Here is an 18,207-nt window from a genome sequence, read left to right as displayed (position 1 = left end):
AGGTGCTTTTTAAAAATATATCTTTTATAGAAAATGCCAAACATTTCAAAATGGCTGATATAATTAACTGCTACCGTCCAGCTTCAACCAATTATCAATTCATGGCAAATCTTATTTTATCAAATTAAGAGCTACAGTTTTACTTAATTTTGTCAGTTGTATATCTGTATCTCCTTTCTCTCATGCTAAAATCCTGGATCTCAGTGTTAGTAAATGTAATTATTCATTTACCAATACTATCAAGAAGGTGCTTCTTTTTTTTCTTACACGTTTAATAGTTTTATTAATTTATATGTTCATAGTACTTCACAGTTCAGAGTTTTTTCATTCATTTCTCTATGATCTTCATATTACCCTTATGAGGTAATTAGGTTTTCCTTTTTTTTTTTTTTTTTTTTTTAATAAATGAAGAAATGAGTCCTTTGGAGAAAATGTGGCTTGTCCAAAGTTATGTAATTGGGTCCACTGATTTGTGTGGAGGTCTTGACGTGACACATTTCCTCCATGATGGGATCTGTAGTTTTGTCTTAGAATCCTAGAATGCAGATTCCTGAGAGCAAATGGATTTGACACAAAATGGCAGACAGGTTTTATCTTGGGAGCCAGACCAGTAGATCATTTGTAACTATTGGGCCTTAGTGTCAAGAAACTTTTGTAGGCATATCCCTCACTTACTGGGAAAGTGTGTTCTTATTAATTAAGCTCATGTGGGGAGGGCAGCCCATGGGTGGCATATCCGTGACAATCAGGCTAATAAGTAAACTTGCTAAAGGCATTCAACTCTCTGGAATACCTGATGTAGCTCTTGGAAAATTCTAGTTATTTTCTAACATAAATTTGGCTGATTTCTAAGTGGGTTACAGGATTCTATGTATAACAGTTAGGAATTGAGTTTGACTGCATGCAACAGAGTGGCCTAAATAAATGTGAGTTTATTTCTTTCTCTCATGAAATGAAAAATCCAGAGGTAAGTGATCAGGGCTGGCAGGGCGTCTCCAAAATGACATGAGGGACCCGGGCTTCTCTGTCTTTGTACTCAGCCATCCTTAGAGTGTACCTGTGGTCAAAAGATCCCTGCTAAGGCTCCAGTTGAGGAGAGGCAATATGTTACATGCTGGCTAGGACTCCTGTAAACCTCGCCCTGTGAGTTCTGCTTAGATCTCAGTGACTAAACCATATCACATGACTGTCTTATCTAGCAAAGCCAGGAAATGTAGATTTTTACCTAAGCAGATTGGTACCCAAAACACTGGACTTCCGATAGGAAAAAGAGGAGAATGGATATGCAGTTGCTAACAGTCTTTTTGCTACTGTCCACCCCTCAGCTACCCGATATCCTCTTTTTTAAAAAATGAGAACACACTCCCCTCCTCCTCAATGACAACACCTCCAAAGTCTCATCTAATTAGTATATTTAGCTGAAAGTCCAGGGCTTCGGGGTCATTTCAGATCTTTCAATACATCTGGATATGGCATGTTGTGGTCTGGGGTCCCATGAACTAAAGGAAAAGTTAAATGCCCCTTCCTCCAATATTATATAAAGAAGAGTATAATTAGAGTAAAAAATTCCCACCTGGAAAAGCATTGATCAAATTGTACTGAGCAGGAGTAGCAGAATCCCTGGCCTTGTGGCAGAGAAAACTCCTTCGTTCATATGGCAGCACCTAGTGCTGCTTCCTTGGAGGATTTCTTTGGCTCACATCCTCTGTAACCCCTGGTTCTCTGCTCTGAGAGATTTTTTTTTTTTTTTTCATATTGTCTGTTATCCTCTGTGGCCATATCTGAGTTATACATCTGGGAGCATGCCAAAGATTATACTTCTTAAAAGGCTGTCAACAGCCTAAGTATCCACCGTTAGGGGACTTAGTAAATAATTGTAGTATACCTAAGTAGTAGAAAACCATGTGGCTGTTAAACAGTGAAGGAGAGCCAGCGTATTAATAGGCAATGAACTTCAAGGTATGTCAAGTAAAAATAGCTTAGGTAAAGGAAAGGACCACGTATATGACATACTCCTATCTGTAAGGAGGGGAAAGAAGGGAGAGGGATATTTGCTGTCAGAAGTAGGGGAATGCTTTTACTTTTCATTTTATACCCATTTATTCTAGGTGAATTTTTTTTTACCCTGGGTACCTATTTCTGTTTTAATTTATATATTTCTTGATTAAAAAAATTTTTTTTTGACTGGAAAGAGAAGAAAGAGAAATGACAAATGATTTATGAGTCTTTATGATTCATAAAAAGTGTTTACCATTTAACTGCCTTCAGAGTCCCTCAAGAAGCTGGAAACTGGACCTTTGGTATTTTCATTTTCTGGATGGGTGGGCAGCTAAGCCTTTGGCTGTTCAAATATGTACTGCAAGGCCCATATTTCCAATTCTCCTTTATCCTATTTAGCAGAAGATAAGAGTCCTACTCTCTTTTCCTCCACAGTGGAAATTTTGCTCAGCCGACAAAAGAAAGCCGAACTTCTAAAGAAGATGACTGATGTGGCTGTTCGAATGTCAGAGGAGCAATTGGTTGAGCTCAGAGCTGATATCAAGGTAAAACTTCTTTCTCCTTTCTGCCTTTCTTCTTACCCTCAGGGACTGAAGCAGCAAATCTCCATAATTCATCGCCATATCTAATATATTGAACTCATGATCTTCCCTTCTCAAAGCTAACCGTCTTCCATGTTCCCTTTCTCTGTAAATGGTACTGTCATCTATCCAGGTGTCCAACCTGGAAGCCTTAGGAATTTCTCCTTTCCCATATTAAATCTGTCAGCAGACCCTGTCTGTTTGACCTCCTCCCAAATCTCAGATCTGACCTTTTCTCTTCAATCTTCACCACCACCATCGTGATCCAGCTACTGTTGTCTCTTACTTGCTTCTGTAATGGCCTCTTAACTGATTCCACCCGTCTATTCTGCCACTGCCCTGCCCTCCGAGCTCTCCATATCTGTTCTCACACCACATTAAACTGCTTCAAACCTCCCACTGCTTTTAGGATAAAGACTATAATCCTTAACACGGCCTCTAAGGGCTCTGCAGGGTCCGGCTCTGCCACCATCTTATTTCACACCATACTCCCCTTGTTCTCTGGCCATCTTTGCTTCTCCTTCCCACAAACATAGTCTCTTCCCTCCTGCTGGAGGGCTGTATGTATGCTTTTCGATCTGTACAAAACGCCCCACCCAACCAGTCCCAGCACACAGATAACTGACCTGCTCGTCCTTTTAACTTTCATGTCATGCCCCCTATCTTGTATGTTCATAGCATAGTTATCATTTTATATGCATTTGACTGATCTGTCTTCCCAACTAGATTGTGAACTTTACAGTGGCAGGAACCAGTGTGCCTCCAGTGTCTAGCATAGTGCCTTGGCATGTAGTAGGGATTCAGTAAATATTGAAATGGTTGGTTGGTTGATTCTGATTTTAGAAGAGAAAAATTAGCAACTTGAGATACTGATTGTATTGTATCTGTTTGTGAAGATTACTTAGGTTCGACATTCATGTATTTTAAATTGTTAAAAAAAATTTTTTTTTAATGTTTATTTCTTTTTTGAGTGGGAGGGGGGGAGAGAGAGAGAGACAGAGCACAAGAGCAGAGAGAGAGAGGGAGACACAGAATCTGAAGCAGTCTCCAGGCTCCGAGCTGTCAGCACAGAGCCCAACAGCAGAGCTCAAACTCTCAAATCGTACCGTGAGATCATGATCTGAGCCAAAGTCAGACGCTTAACCAACTGAGCCACCTAGGCATCCCTCATACATTTAAAATTCTTATATAAAGAACAATGTTTCTGAGACTAAGCATGGAGACCTGAGAGACGTTGAGATATTTGTGGGTAGTTGTGGACACTGGAATTCTAAATAATTGTTTATAAACCGTTAGCTGTGTGAAGAAGAGTTGGCTGTTCCTACTCCTGAGCCCTAACCTCTGCTCTTTCTGAACACATGAGACTTCTTGCCATACTTAACAGGAACACTTGCTGCACAGGCTATATAACAGCCTTTGTAAAATAAAAACCTAGATGGGAAATCATCTAAGACCTTCCAGGTATCCTTATCATCCTGACCCAGTCTTTCACACTCAGTCTTTCACTTCTCCCCTTAGACGCTATTGGGGTGAAATAGCAAAACGATTCCAGTATGAAATTACCATTTCTGATTAACTAGAACTATAATACTAAAAATTATAGAAAGTCTTTCTTCACTGACATGAAGATGCCAGTCAGTCTTGTTCAACTATCTGGGAGAAGCCGGAAACCCCTTTGGAATTAGATGAGAATCCTGGCTCTCACAGGCTTCATCTGTTCTCCTTCCCACGTGGTTGAAAAGCTGCTAGAAATATTTCTGCAGGCTGACTAAGGATCTGTTTCTCTCTACATATTCAGTGTACTGAAGTGGGTGCTGTGCAATTTAAATGTCTTATTTCCAGATCATGTTATTTCCGTCATTCTTGTTATGTCTCTGGCTCAACAAACCCTAGAATTTGTTTCAGAATTACTCTCAGACTGATATTACATGTCTGAAGCCTCTATGTTACAGAGGTTCATGTGCTTTCCTGAGCCACAGTGTACTCTCAGGACTTCAGGGTTCACAGGGAATTTTGATTTCTCCTTTACCATCTACTGCTTCTAGATCCATCCCAAGGATTCTGATGTTTTTGATTATACCCCTTGAAAATCCAAAGTGGAATTAGACCACCTGCTAGAAGACTGTTCTGAGGAGTTTGATTCTTGTAAATGATATGTAGGCCTTTAACTTTTCCTTTTTGCCTCCTTTTCATCTGGGGGTAAAAAAAAAAAAAAAAAAAAAAAAGATTCCAGGCTACTTTGGAAATTGTTTATTGAAAGACACCCCCAGAAGCACTTTATTCCTGACATGATAGTTAGTTTTGACCCAAGGGGTTGGTTATGTCTCAGCTCAGTCTGCTTAAAAGGATTAAATTACTTGCAGCATAAACCCTTCTCATTTGCAAGGTTGGATTTTCACATGAATGATTTTCCATCTCAAGAAGTTGTCCCCACTTCAAGGACTAACAAATCCTACTTTATAAAGGGATGAAGTGGGTTGCCTAAGGAGGTTCCTATTAAAGAACACCAAGCCCTCTATTTACATGGAATCATTGTTGTAACGTACGAGCATTTTTGCTGCCTCTGCTTCTGTATAAAATGGAACAATGTGGAGAGTAGCCAACAGTGGAAAGATGGCCCTCTACTGGAAACTTTTTCTTCTTTCTTTACAATTTCTCTTCATCATCTCTGATGGGCTTTGGCCATCAGGTAGCATTTCATAAAGCTCCCCAACAGACTTGCCTTTGAACCTTAGGAAAATGGCTGAATTCCATCAGTCACCTGGCACAGGCAATATGATGGCCATTTAGTAAAATTTGAAGCAACAAAAAGACAATGGAAAATAGTTTTTTTCATCTGTTTATAAGAAGCCATGGATTCCATGTATACCACCTGTCTCACCTGGAGGCTTTTCTTTGTCCTTTCTCCAGCACTTTGTTAGTGAGCGTAAATACGATGAGGACCTGGGACGAGTAGCTCGGTTCACCTGTGATGTAGAGACGCTGAAGAAGGACATTGAGTCATTTGGACAAGGTAGGATGGCGAGAGATTCTGGGCGCTGGAGATGGTGAGGAGGGGACTCCGTCTCCTGATCCGAGACTAAAGTTTTGGCTTGGCTTCTCCACTGATGCTGCTTTTTTTTTTTTTTTTTAATTTTTTTTTTCAACATTTATTTATTTTTGGGACAGAGAGAGACAGAGCATGAACGGGGGAGGGGCAGAGAGAGAGGGAGACACAGAATTGGAAACAGGCTCCAGGCTCTGAGCCATCAGCCCAGAGCCCGACGCGGGGCTCGAACTCACGGAGCGCGAGATCGTGACCTGGCTGAAGTCGGATGCTTAGCCGACTGCACCACCCAGGCGCCCCTCCACTGATGCTGCTTTAATGCCTCTTGTGTTTTTGTTTGCTTTTGTGAAAAGCAGTTCTGAGATACTTAAGAAGTCACAGGATGCAGATTCTTTGAGCTTAGAAGATGGGCATTTTCTGGCTCCCTAAATTTGCAATGTTATTTTTTCATCCTTTTCTGCTGGGTTGAGTTGTGTGTGATACATAGTGTAAAGAGCGGGAGCTCTGAGTCAGACCGAGCTGGAATCCTTGCCTTTACATTAACCTCTCAGAACTTTATTTTATTCCTCTCCCAAATGGAGATAATAACATCTACCTTTCCTGGCGCATAATAGGTGCTTAAATAATAGCTTTAAGGCCGGGGGTGGGGGGGGGGTGGTCCTTAAGGTGAGAGCTTATAGGGGCACACCAGTCAGACCCTGAGCTCAGCTCCTTTGTTCTTTCTCTGTCAGTATAAAAGTGAAAGGTCGGACCTAGAGCTGTGATTGTGAACTCAACATTAGACCAGACTTAAAACCAAAAAAAAAAAAAAAAAGTAAGGGGTAGTTTTAAGCCATTGAATTCTGACAAAATTTGAAGTGAATATATTACTATTTTTCAGATATTTTGAGTTGAGGATTATTTTTGCAGAAAGAACCTTGGGAAGATACATGTTTATTATAAAGACTAGTTCTGTTCATATTTAATCCTGATTATTTATACCTTGCATCATTCAAATTTTTAAAAAGGGATTTAGCTTTCTATTTACCTTTTTCTTTCTTTGTGAAGTCTGTACTTCAGAATGTTCCTTCATAGGAAACTGAACATATGGCCCATACTATTGTTCCTAGGCTTAGTCAGCTGCTGGAGCCGCAGCCAGGAGTTTAGTAGGAAATGCCGAGAAGTCATGAGTTGGTGGGGGAATGACTACTCCGATCTTACACTGTCCTCCTGTCTCTAAGAGTTCCTTTACAAAGCAGTGGGGGATTCACTAACTGGAATTTAAATACAAACTTGAAAGGAAAAAAAGAAAAAAGCAATAGGGATTTGGAAGGAGTGGAGGAAGAGGGCAGAAGGGAGATTTTGCTTCCTGTTGCTTTTTTATAAGCTTATCTTTACAACTACTCCAGTAGACAGTTCTTTGTCCCAAATTGCTTATCGTGAAGTGGAGAAACAGGGAAAACCTTACCATCGTGCTCTTCTGTCCTATGACAACCTATTTCTCCTATTTCTGTCCAGTGTCCCATCCAAAGAACAGCTACTCAACCAGATCCCGATGCAGCACAGTTCCGTCTATGTCCTTGAGTAGTCCGTGTGATGCCTCTGCCGCTTCCTCTTCCACCTGTGCCTCTGCTCCCAGCCTTACAAGTGCTAACAAGAAAAACTCGGCACCAGGAGAGACTCCTGCACCCATAGCAAACTCCAGTGGCCGGCCCTACCAGCCTCATCGAGAGGTAACCTAGCTTCCACACCAAGCCACTTATAGAGAAAAGTTACCAGACTGTCACAGTTTAATTGCTGACAGCTCAGTATATTACCTTCCTCTCTTTATGGCCATTCCACACCTATTTTGAATCCCTCCAGCCCCAGTTAGTTCCAGAGAAAGCATTTGGTACTTCTGTTCCAAACCACCAGCTAGCTTAGACTTCCTGTTGCCAAGACTGCTGACTTTCTGATGTTGGTGGAGTCCTAGCTATTGTAGGTAGTATTGCCTGGTAATTAGTCACTGTGGGAGTCATGCACCCATCTCGAGGTAGATGAGTACACAGTGGCAGGTTCACCAGAGTGCATCTGAAGCAGCAGCTCCCTAGGAGCACCGTGTCGAATATATCCGGGAGAGAGAGTGAACCTGGTGGGGTGGAGGGCAAACACCAGAGAGTTGAAGCATAATCCAGAGGTTCTTTTCTTGGTTTGAAGAAGATGCACAAGAGCAATCCAAGGCAGCACTGTTAGCAATCCTGCAGAACTGGTATTACATTGGAAGTGGAGGACAAAAATAAAACCACATGCCATAAGCTTTCTGGGTTGTAATGTGAGAGATGTCCTAAATGTCACAGCAGCATGATTTAATCTGTGCTTCATAATGTATAGCCAAGCAGATTATAAAGACGTTTATTTTATTATTCCAGGTGTTCATTATCTTTACAAATGGCTTACAGTCCTCAGAGTTCAGGCATGTGATAAGATACTTGCCCAGTCAAGGGCTTGTAACAGCCCAAGAGTGTTCTTTCTTCCTCCTTAGCTTTCTTTTTGTGTCCAGGTAAAGAAAAGTGAAGTCCTCTTCAGTGGAGAGCCTAGGGATGAAAGCTGGGGTAAAATAGTGGAAGATACATTAATTCTGGTGTAGTGGCTAAGTTAGATTGGCTGACAGAATTCTGGGAGTCTCAAGAGAGAGCTGAGTCCCAACTATGGGATACCACAATTTAGGCTTTAAGAATACTCCTGTAAGCTGAACTGGAACAGACAGAGTGCCATAATGCCAGAGTTCTTTGAACATTGTATTCTTTTATCCTCAGGTATTGCCGGGGAACAGACGAGGAGGACAGAGCTACAGGCCACAAGGCCAAAAGTCAAATGACCCCATGAACCAAGGGCGACATGACAGTGTGGGTCGTTACAGAAATAGCTCATGGTATTCATCTAGTTCCAGGTATCAGAATGCTCCATCCCCGGCATCAGGAAACATTAGTGAACGGGGCCAGGCCCACTCTGCAGGGACCAATGGAACTGGAGCCAGCATGGAGCCCATCCCCCCCAAGCCCTCATTCAAAAAGGGGCTCCCCCAGCGCAAACCTAGGACCTCTCAGCTTGAAGCTGTGAACTCTTGAAGGCAGCTCCAACTGGCCTCTCTCCTCTATCCCACACAATTCAACTTGGTAACTGGACTTTAGGAAACTTATAGTTAGATGTAATAACAAAAAGAAGTTTACACATACCACTTTTTATGCCATTCTGAATATTTTGGGATTCTTCTCTCCTCATTTCCTCTTTACCATTTTTGGAGGGGAAGCTGTTTTTTCCCTTGACCTTTCCCAATGGTACGGATTGAGTCTGATTGGTCACTTCCACCAGGAATCACAGGCAACCGATGCCAGGTTTCCCAAGGGTAAGCGATGTTCTTCCCAGTGCACCCGACCTTTCAGTTCCCCGAAGAGGCCTTCCTCAGCAGCTCCCTACTGTTGAGGCTCTCAGGAGGAGATGGATCAGAACTAGTCCAGTTGCCTTTGCAGCCTAAGCAGAAGCGATACGTTCCTGGCAGGTTCCCTCTACACAACAGTATAACCGGGAAAGGCAGAGAGGGGATTGTGTACTACACTGAATTAGCCAGAGAAGCGGAAATTTAATTGGTAAAAAGGAAGGAACGCTGGGAAACATTTGAGAATCTGCCTCTGCTCCCAGAACATGCCTAAGATTGACACAGTCAGGTCAGGGTTTTAGTCTCCTGCTTGGCGCCATAGGTTAATCTGCAGTCTCTTCAGAATGCCCAAAGCCTCGTTTCCTATGGCCTTAGACTGCAAACCAGTCTAGGGAAGTCTGTGGGAAAGAAGCATTTAATTAAAGGAAAAAAAAGTGTTTCTTTGTTTCAAGAATGTTTGAAGATTTTTGTTGTTATTCTCCCTTGTTCCTGAATCCTATTCTTATCCTCAACCAAATTTATAGCAATATAATTAGTGTTAATCTAAGGTGTTACCCATCAACAAATTGCCAGTCTTTATAGTTGGAAAAATAAAAACAACTGCATAATGTTCCCACATTTGTTTCACGGCGGCAAATGACTTCATTTCATTCTCTGGTTTCCTTTGGGCTTCATGGGGTAGAAGTCACCCGGACAGCTTGTTTGGGGCTTAAATGAGGATGTCAGAGACCTAAGTCATTTGTCCACTGCTTAGCTTCAGAACCAGAGGAAAATGCGGAAGCCAGCATGAGCAAATGCAGCTGTTCCTTGTGGGAAAAGATTCCTAGTGTAGGGAACGGTGACTTTCCAAAGGAAGCTTGCCGGTTGAGAAAAACCACAGCTGCCAGCAGCTCTCCCGAGCAACCCCTCTCCTCCACTGCCTGTCCCTTGACAGGAGTAGTGAGTGTAACGGTATAATTGAGCTCCTGCATGTAGCAGGTGGCAGTGGGGCCAGACCCCTCACCCAGCCCCCACCCCCAGCATCTATGATTTAGCAACAGCAGAGCTTTTTCTTTCTCCAGCATTTGTTCTCCCGAGTCTGAAGCCCAGACTGTAAGTGGCAGTGGTGCAGAACTTAGCTGCCTCAGGGCTTCCCTTGGCTCTTTGGCTGAAGCTGAGCTGCCAGGGTTCAGGTTGGTTGAACAGATTGAAAGAGGGAGAGAGAGAGAGAGAGAGAGAGTGTGTGTGTGTGTGTCTTTCAGTAAAGAAAACAGTAGTCCAGGAATACTAGGAAGCCATTTTAAAGGGCTGATCCCCTCATTTTGGGGAATTTGTCCAACACCATCAACCTGCTGGGTATCCAGGAAAAGCCTTGCTTTACTGATTAATTGCTTCCCTATACTTTATAGAAAGTCCAGAGATTGAAGTGATCTTGAAGGGTCATGTGGTCTATCCCTGTATCCAGGCAAACCAACCTTCTAAGATGGGTGGCTGCATGTTTGTCAAAACCACCTTGAAGTTGAGGAGCACCTTGCTGGCTCGGTCCATAGAGCATATGACTCTTGATCTCCAGGTCATTGAGTTCAAGCCCCATCCTAAGTGTAGAGATTACTAAAAAAAAAATGAAACATTTTCATGTTAAAATTAAAACCTCATTATAGAAGAATATTTGAAGATGTTTTGGTATGATCATAAAAAGTTTAAAAATTACACTTTTTTTTTACATTTTGTTTTTAATGACAGAAGTAGTGTTTAAAATGTTTAAATGTTTAAAATGCGCTGACAGCTTAGAGCCTGGAGCCTGCTTTGGATTCTGTGTCTCCCTCTCTCTCTGCCCCTCTCCCGTTCACACTCTCTTTCTTTCAAAAATAAATAAATGTTAAAGTTTTTTTTTAAGTCAAATAATAGCAATTATAGAAGAAAAAAATTAAAGTTTTCCACCCTCCCTTTCTATTCCTCAGGGGTAATTACTCAATAATTTGGGATATATCCTCATAGACCTTTTTCAGAACATATATATACGTATACACATGCATATATAGGCTTTTAACTTTTTGTTTTGTCTTTATAAAACAAGGATACTATATGCATTCAATAGTTCTTTTTGAAAATAATATGTCTAAGCCATAATTCATTTAGGATTTCATGTTTCAGATATTCTCCTAAATTTGTCAGTTGGACCTTCTTCCAGTGAAGAGAGGTTAGGCTTATCTTTTTTTTTTTTTTTTTTTCAAGGCAATTTTTAAGCTTATTTATTTACTTTGAGCGAGACAGAATGGAGCGGGATGGGGCAGGGAGAGAGTGAGGGAGAATCTCAAGCAGGCTCTGCATTGTCAGTGTGGAGCCCGACGTGGGGCTCAACCTCACTAAACCGTGAGATCACTCAACTGTGAACTCACTAAACTGTGACCTGAGCCGAAATCAAGAGTCAGACGCTTAACTGACTGAGCTACCCAGGCACCCTGAGGTTAGGCTTATCTTAAGTTTGAATTGTACAGCCCATCTCTTGCTCCCTGTAGTAGCTCTGGGCTTCCCAAGAGAAGGGAGGCTCTGTGCCCACTGTGTTCAGAGGTGCCCTGCCTAATTGTCATTTCCCTTCCTTTCCCCTTCCTCTTAAAGATCAGTGTCTTGCCCTTTTCGCAGCCTAAACATAGGACTGAAACTTCAGGTGGTTTAGCACTGTCAGTTGTATACCACTTGAGAGAGAAAATTTAAATTAGCGTGGCTTCATTAGGAACACCAAATACTTCCAAGGCCCCTTATTTATGGCAATTTTTAAAATTCATTTTTTGAAAAAGTTGTATGGTTTTTTCTTTTTAACCTTTAAAAAGGATACATGATGGAAATTAAAAAATCCTCCCCTACCTGGTCTCACTCCTGAGAAGAAATCACTGATAAGTTTCTTATATATCTTTCCACAAATTTTCCAAATCCAAACATGCAAATATGTATTTTTCTTTCATTTACATAAATGGGAATCATATTATGCATACTCCTCTATAGCTTGCTTTTTTCACTTGTCCTCTTTTTATAGCTAGTATTTGTTTTAAGAAAATCAATATATGTAAATGGTAAAAAGGAAAAAAATCTATAAGCAGTTCAAAAGGTTATATGGTAAAAAATAAGCCTCCACCCCACTCTGGACTATTTGTCCCTTCCCCAGAGGCAGCCACTGTTAAGTTTCTTGTGGACCCTTCTGGAGATCTTCTATATTAGCACACATACCTCATAAGAATATACACCACTTAGATCTCTTTCCATGTCAGTACTCATAAAGATACCTTGTTCTTTCTGTGGTTGCACAGTATCCCATTGTATAAACTCATCATAATTAGTTTCACCAGTCTTTAATGATAGTTTTCAGTTTTTAAGTATTGCTGAAATGAGCATCTTATACATATATCATTTCTTACTTGTGAGAGTATATCTATTGGGCAGATTCCTAGGATGGAATTGCTGGGCCATATGGTTATTGGTAAGTTCTCTTAAAGATGCTTGGATTTATACTCTCACCAACTGTGCTTTGTACAGTTGCTGAGCTGGAAGCTAAGGAGAGGTAAAGATAAGTAAAATACAGCCCTTCATGGGCTGATAAACTAGTTGGGGCAACTGACGCATTGAGTAAAACAATACTAGGTAGTGTCGCATGAAAGAGCCATCCTGTCTGGTATGAGTAAAACGGAAGAAGCACTATGCTAAGGCCTGGGTCCTCGGCTTACAGTAGGACTATACCAAGGGGTGGTCAGGCCTTTTGTTCAGTGGTTTATAGGTAGGGTGACCTCATATTTCAGAATCCCAACCCAGGGTACAGTCATATGACGATGTATGTGTTGGGAAGAGCAAGATAAACTGTTTTAGGTTGGAGGTGACCTGGAAAACCCAGCATGCATGGTTAATCAGTCTGTGAACTGACCTATGCTTCTTGGTTATCAGTGAAGTCATGACTTGTTACCCACTGGAAATTCTGCCATTTGACCTAACAAAATGAAGATTTGTCTTGCCTACTTTACAGGATTCATCCCACCTTCTTGTCCCACCTAGTAGGGGTTGTATCCATGAGGTAGCATACTTCATGGAAGAAAAAGTCGTTCAAATCCGCACATATTGTGAGGTCGCCAACCAAGGAGCCGTTTCATCACTGTTTTAGCCAATTCAGAGTACGAGACCATAATCCTGGTAACCAGAAGAAGGGAACTTTTAAATCAATCAAGTTTGACTTCGGTTGCATGAGCCACCCGAGCACGTTGTTTCCTTCGAACATTGAGGCACCTGCTGTGTGCTGGGAACTATGCTGAGTTCTGAGGCATAGACAAATGATTCCAGCTCTTTCTTCAGCCACTTGGCAGGTGAAGGAAACAGAGCTCTCAGCTCTTCCTTAAACTCTTGGAAGCCATGCATGGTGGCTACACAGTAAGGTAAGGTGGAAAGACCCTGGACTTTTGAGACATACACTTGGATTTTTTTTTTTTCAACGTTTTTTATTTATTTTTGGGACAGAGAGAGACAGAGCATGAACGGGGGAGGGGCAGAGAGAGAGAGACACACACAATCGGAAACAGGCGCCAGGCTCCGAGCCATCAGCCCAGAGCCCGACGCGGGGCTTGAACTCACGGACCGCGAGATCGTGACCTGGCTGAAGTCGGACGCTTAACCGACTGCGCCACCCAGGCGCCCCACATATACTTGGATTTTAATTCTGGCTTCAGTTAGGTAGCTCTGTGTCCGACTGACCTTGGGCAAATAACATTTTTGAACCGCTTCCTGAACTGTAAAGTGGACGGACACAGTGGCAACTACTCCATGGATGGGTGAGAGGAGGTATCTAGCCAGGTGCTGCACAACAGTACCCTGGTGTCTAAGCTAACCTGTGACAAGTTGAACTTACCATAATTCTTCTGCTCTTCTGTCTCTCCTGCCCCGTTAAAAAGTGTATAAAAGACTTCCCCTATTTCCAGCCCGACAGACTTATTAACCAAAAAAATAATAATGGCTCAGTTATCCTATTCCTTCTGTAGGTTTTCTCCTGAGCGCATATCCCTCCAGCATGGTGAGCTCTGTGCCCTCTTGTCTGTCTGCCATACATGTCGGAAAAGCACACCATCATCCCCAGTTTCTGAGCTCCTGGGCGGGGTAGGCCAGAGGCTGATGGCGTTCACGCAGGTAAACAGTCACCCTTGCAGCAGTGTGCAGGAGTGAGGCTGAAGCTGAGGTTTCCCAGGGGAGAGTCAGGGAGCGTTATTTCCACCCAGGTGCTGAGGCAGCTTTGTCACCTACTTTGCTCCTTAACCAAGGGGGAAACATTATCTGAAGATCTTTCTGGGTGAGGAAACTCACCCACCGTCACTACCACCAGCGCAACTGTTCTCCAGCCCACCCGCCCCTTCACTGCCGTCAAAACAGCAGGAACAAATACCACCCACTCTGATTCCTCAGGGAAAAGTCAGGTCTCCTTTTTATGTCTCTCTTCAACTTAACCCAGTTAGGCTTTCCCTGTAACCGGATTTCAAACAAATCCGTTTTCTGGTGTTGCTAGAACACGCAGATTGAGATTGAGATTTCTCATACTCACTCCCCTGCCTGCCACGGGCAGGACTGCAGTGGGTTCCCCTCCCCACAGGGCTGATGGGGCTCCCCGCGGTTCGAGGTCCGGGTTGCCAGGCACTGTGGGCACTCGCTACAGGTCACTATCTGACCTCCCGTCAAAATGACCATACCGTCCCCTTTGAAAAGGCTGTTTACCAAAGGACAGGACAAAGCACCCCAGCAAGATGGCACAGTGACAAACTCCTGTCGACCTAGTCAAATCATGATTCGCATCTGGTTCCTCCACTTCCTAGCCATACGATCCACAACAGTTTGCAGATCTGTAAGTAAAACCATGTATCTTCCAGGATTCCCTTGTTGGAAAATGTATTGTGGTTTACTCAACAACAGCTAGGATCCTCCACTGACAGAAAAGAAATGACCTAGAATGACACAGCCAAGGAGTGGCCAAGTAGTGGAGGCCTCGAAGTTTTCCAGAATGTTTGTTTGTTCTGAGATGGCGAACCTTCAGTGAGGCTTCATCCTGAGCTCATTTCTGCATTCCCAGGGCAAGCATTTAGGAGGACTTTGATAACAATCCCAACCACTTAGTTCATCTCACTCAACAATCCTTTAAGGAAAGATCATTTCACAAATGAAGGAACTGATGCTCTTGGAGATTAACACCCACCCCCACCCCACTCCTATTTCCACCCAAGGTCATCAGTGGAAGAGCTAGAATTCAAGTCCAGACCCGTCTGACTTGAAAGGCTAAGATTCCCATCGCTCACCACAGCCTTAGAAGCAGAACCTGCCCCATTGGCTGAGAGAGCAAGGCTGGAAACAGACCTGGGGACCTCCAGAAAGGAGGAAGAGAGTGGGAAGAGGGGAGGAGAAGGGAGGGGCCCCTGGGCTCTGTTCCTCGACAGCCACCTGCTCTCACCCCCTGCACACAGTGACTCTGCCTGCGCTCTGGGGGGCAGGGTGCTTTTTCCATCTTTTGTGTCTTGAGCGGTTTTTCCCTTGCTTCACTCTTCTCTCTCTCTTAGTTCCTTTTGTAGATAATACTCCCACAGGCCTCCCACGGCAGCTCCAAAATGCAGGCTCCCGAGTTTCTTCTTTTTGACGATGGCTTTGAGCTGTCTCTGAACAGGGCTCCCCCTCAACCTTCCCCTCCCTGTGACTTCCCACCGTGGCCCAATAATGGGTCAAGAGTTGGGGGAATGAGAGAGGAAAGGGGCTTACGGTGCTCCCTGACCTCCCAGAACCCTGTTCACTTCTCAGCTCCTCCCCAACCCCCATTCTCTGGTCTCCTAAATGTGAGTCCCTGCCCCTCAGATAATAAACATTTACATGATGCAAATGTCACACACTGTTCTGTATTGGGGCAGGGGGAGTGAGGGAGGTGTGGAAGGAGGAGGCATGGAATTTGTTAGTGTTAGCTGAGAGGAAGACCTGAGGGACAAGGTGAAGTGAAAGAGGGAAGAGAGCGGGAGGCTCTATGCCTGAAAATTTGCCTCTGGGCTGAAGGGGCATCTTAAACCCGGTCAGTTCAGAGGAAGGACTTGGGCAGTGGCTGCAACCCCCACCCCATATTCACATTCCCACAAATTCTTTGAAGGGCAGTGGGGAAAGGGATTTAAAGACCAAAACATTATTGTTTCATTCTGGGATAAGAAGAGTGATCATAACAGTCAATAAAGGTTAGTATATTTTCTAGTATTGGGGGGACTAGGGCGCCAAAATAGGCTGGAGTTGCAGGAGGAGGCGGTGCATCTTAGAAATGTAGCCCCTCTGCCTCAGCACGGTGCGTGGCACCCAATGCTCAATAAATGTAAACTACTAATTCTTTGGGGGCACCCCCACATGCCATCTACTGCCTGCTCACACTGACCCAAGGTGTCTGGTTTGGGTTTGTCTTAATGTCCAAACCACTGTCTTTAATAACCAAGACCAGCCCAGGCTGAAAAGCTGGAAGCCCGAAAGCCTAAACACCTGGCACTTACACCGGGGGACTGGAAGGCCACCTGGATCTGATTTACAACCCAGATAACCGGTCCCCAGCTAACCTTAAGCTCTTTCTGGGTCCTCGGGGGGGGGGGGGGGCCCCAACGGCTGTGCTGCAGTGAGGCAGACTCTGGACCTGGGTTTGGAAGATTGTCATGGTTGGAACCTTAGTTCTGCCAGTTACCAGCTCGGTTACTGTGAGCAAACCTCTCTCCCTCTCCCATTCTTTCTCTGTCTCTCTTCCTCTGTTTTCATTTGTGAGTGGAGTGTAAGTAGCATCTACCTTACTTCATAGGGGTTCTATGAGATTCAAAATCAGATAATAAACATTTACATGATGCAAATGTCACACACTGTTCTAAGTCCTTTACTCATTTAATCTTCCTAACAACCCTCTGAAGTCGTTATTATTTATTATCTCCATTTCACAAAGGAGAAAATTGGGTCCCGAATGAAAATCACGCAGCAAGTGGCAGGACTATAGTCAAACCCAAGTTGTGTGCTTTCAACCACCTCCTGGTCTGGTCTCCAAGCGAGCAGACTCCTACCAAACAGCACCCTCTCCTAGCAGAATGCTTGAACTTGGCGTGGAGGGTGTGGTGATGGGCTGGAGGAGGGCTGACTTTGCTTGTGGAGGTGGGCGTGGGGAACAGGTTGGTTCCTTGGGGTCTTTCTTCCTGGGAGCGGGATTCCAGGATTCAGAGGACCTGGGGAGGAGGAAGCTTCCTCCCTTTCCTCCTAAAGCACCAGCTCATTTAAATACAGGTGCCTGGGGCTTTGGCCCATGTCGCTGACGAGGGGTGGGTGGAGCGGGCGACACTCCTTTCTTTCCGAGGCTGGTGGCTGTGGATGTGTTTCTTTGAGGGGCGGGGGTGCTGGGCCTCCCGCTTCACCCGTTGGGGAACAAATTGCTGCTTTGGCCCCGGCGGCTCCTCTGGGCGCGGGCGGTAGCCGCGCTCGCTGGCAAATCGTGGGAGGGAGGAGGAGCGGCGCTGGCAGAGCGAGCCTGGGGGACCGACGCAGCGCGGAGACAAGCTACAGACTGCCGCCCCGGCCCCGCTCCGCTAGGCCCCGCCCGGCCCCTCCTCCCACCCTCTCACGGGAGGGGGTCCCTGCAGCCACCGCTCCCCCCGCAGCGCAGAGCCCGCTACTCTGGGACTCGAGGAGTTGGGGCAGCGTTGGCCGGGTCCTTCTCACTCCCCGCTCGCTCGCTCGCTCGCTCGCTCGCCAGGGATCCGCACGCACGAGGCTAAGAAGTTCTCCCAGTGTCTGACGTCCTACCCGTCCGCTGTATTTGCAGCCTGACCCTCGGGAGCTGCCTGAGAGGCAAAAGGTGACAAAGAGTAGAAATATCCCACACCCTTTCCGTACACACACCCACCACTACCACCGGCACTCACCGAGAGCGTCTCAACCTTACTTCCAGGGCTACCCACCCTCCGGTTTCCTGATAGCTCCTGTCTGCAGCTGCACCTCCCAGTGACGAGGGTCAAGTTGAGGCTGACAAAGGCTTGGATGCCCAGAAGCTGCATTTAGACACCCTCCAGCCCATCTCCTTTTAGACTTTCCCGTACAGTTGGGGTCCCTCTGCCTGCCTTCCCCACCTCCCACCACCGCCCAGCCCCCTTTCCCTTTACATTTTTTCCTCGGGGAAAGCGTCTTCTAAAACACAGAGCCCC

General features: G+C 44.7%; 1 protein-coding gene across 3 annotated transcripts in view; it reads left to right on the top strand.

Moving 5' to 3' along the window:
* The window catches only part of SPATS2 (spermatogenesis associated serine rich 2), a 150,642-nt gene extending 141,005 nt beyond the window's left edge, over positions 1-9,637 (top strand). For all 3 annotated transcript variants that reach the window (XM_040488243.1, XM_040488242.1, XM_040488244.1), the window contains 4 exons: positions 2,434-2,543; positions 5,490-5,592; positions 7,123-7,337; positions 8,400-9,637. In XM_040488243.1, the coding sequence (XP_040344177.1) occupies positions 2,434-2,543; positions 5,490-5,592; positions 7,123-7,337; positions 8,400-8,711 (740 nt within the window). In that variant the 3' untranslated portion in view covers positions 8,712-9,637. The remainder of the gene's footprint in view (positions 1-2,433; positions 2,544-5,489; positions 5,593-7,122; positions 7,338-8,399) is intronic.
* The last annotated feature ends 8,570 nt before the right edge of the window (positions 9,638-18,207 follow it).

The sequence above is a fragment of the Herpailurus yagouaroundi genome, unplaced genomic scaffold (genome assembly GCF_014898765.1).
Source record: "Herpailurus yagouaroundi ecotype Mexico unplaced genomic scaffold, PumYag 166, whole genome shotgun sequence".
Taxonomy (NCBI): Eukaryota; Metazoa; Chordata; class Mammalia; order Carnivora; family Felidae; genus Herpailurus; species Herpailurus yagouaroundi.
This window is presented reverse-complemented; position numbering and strand designations above follow the sequence as displayed.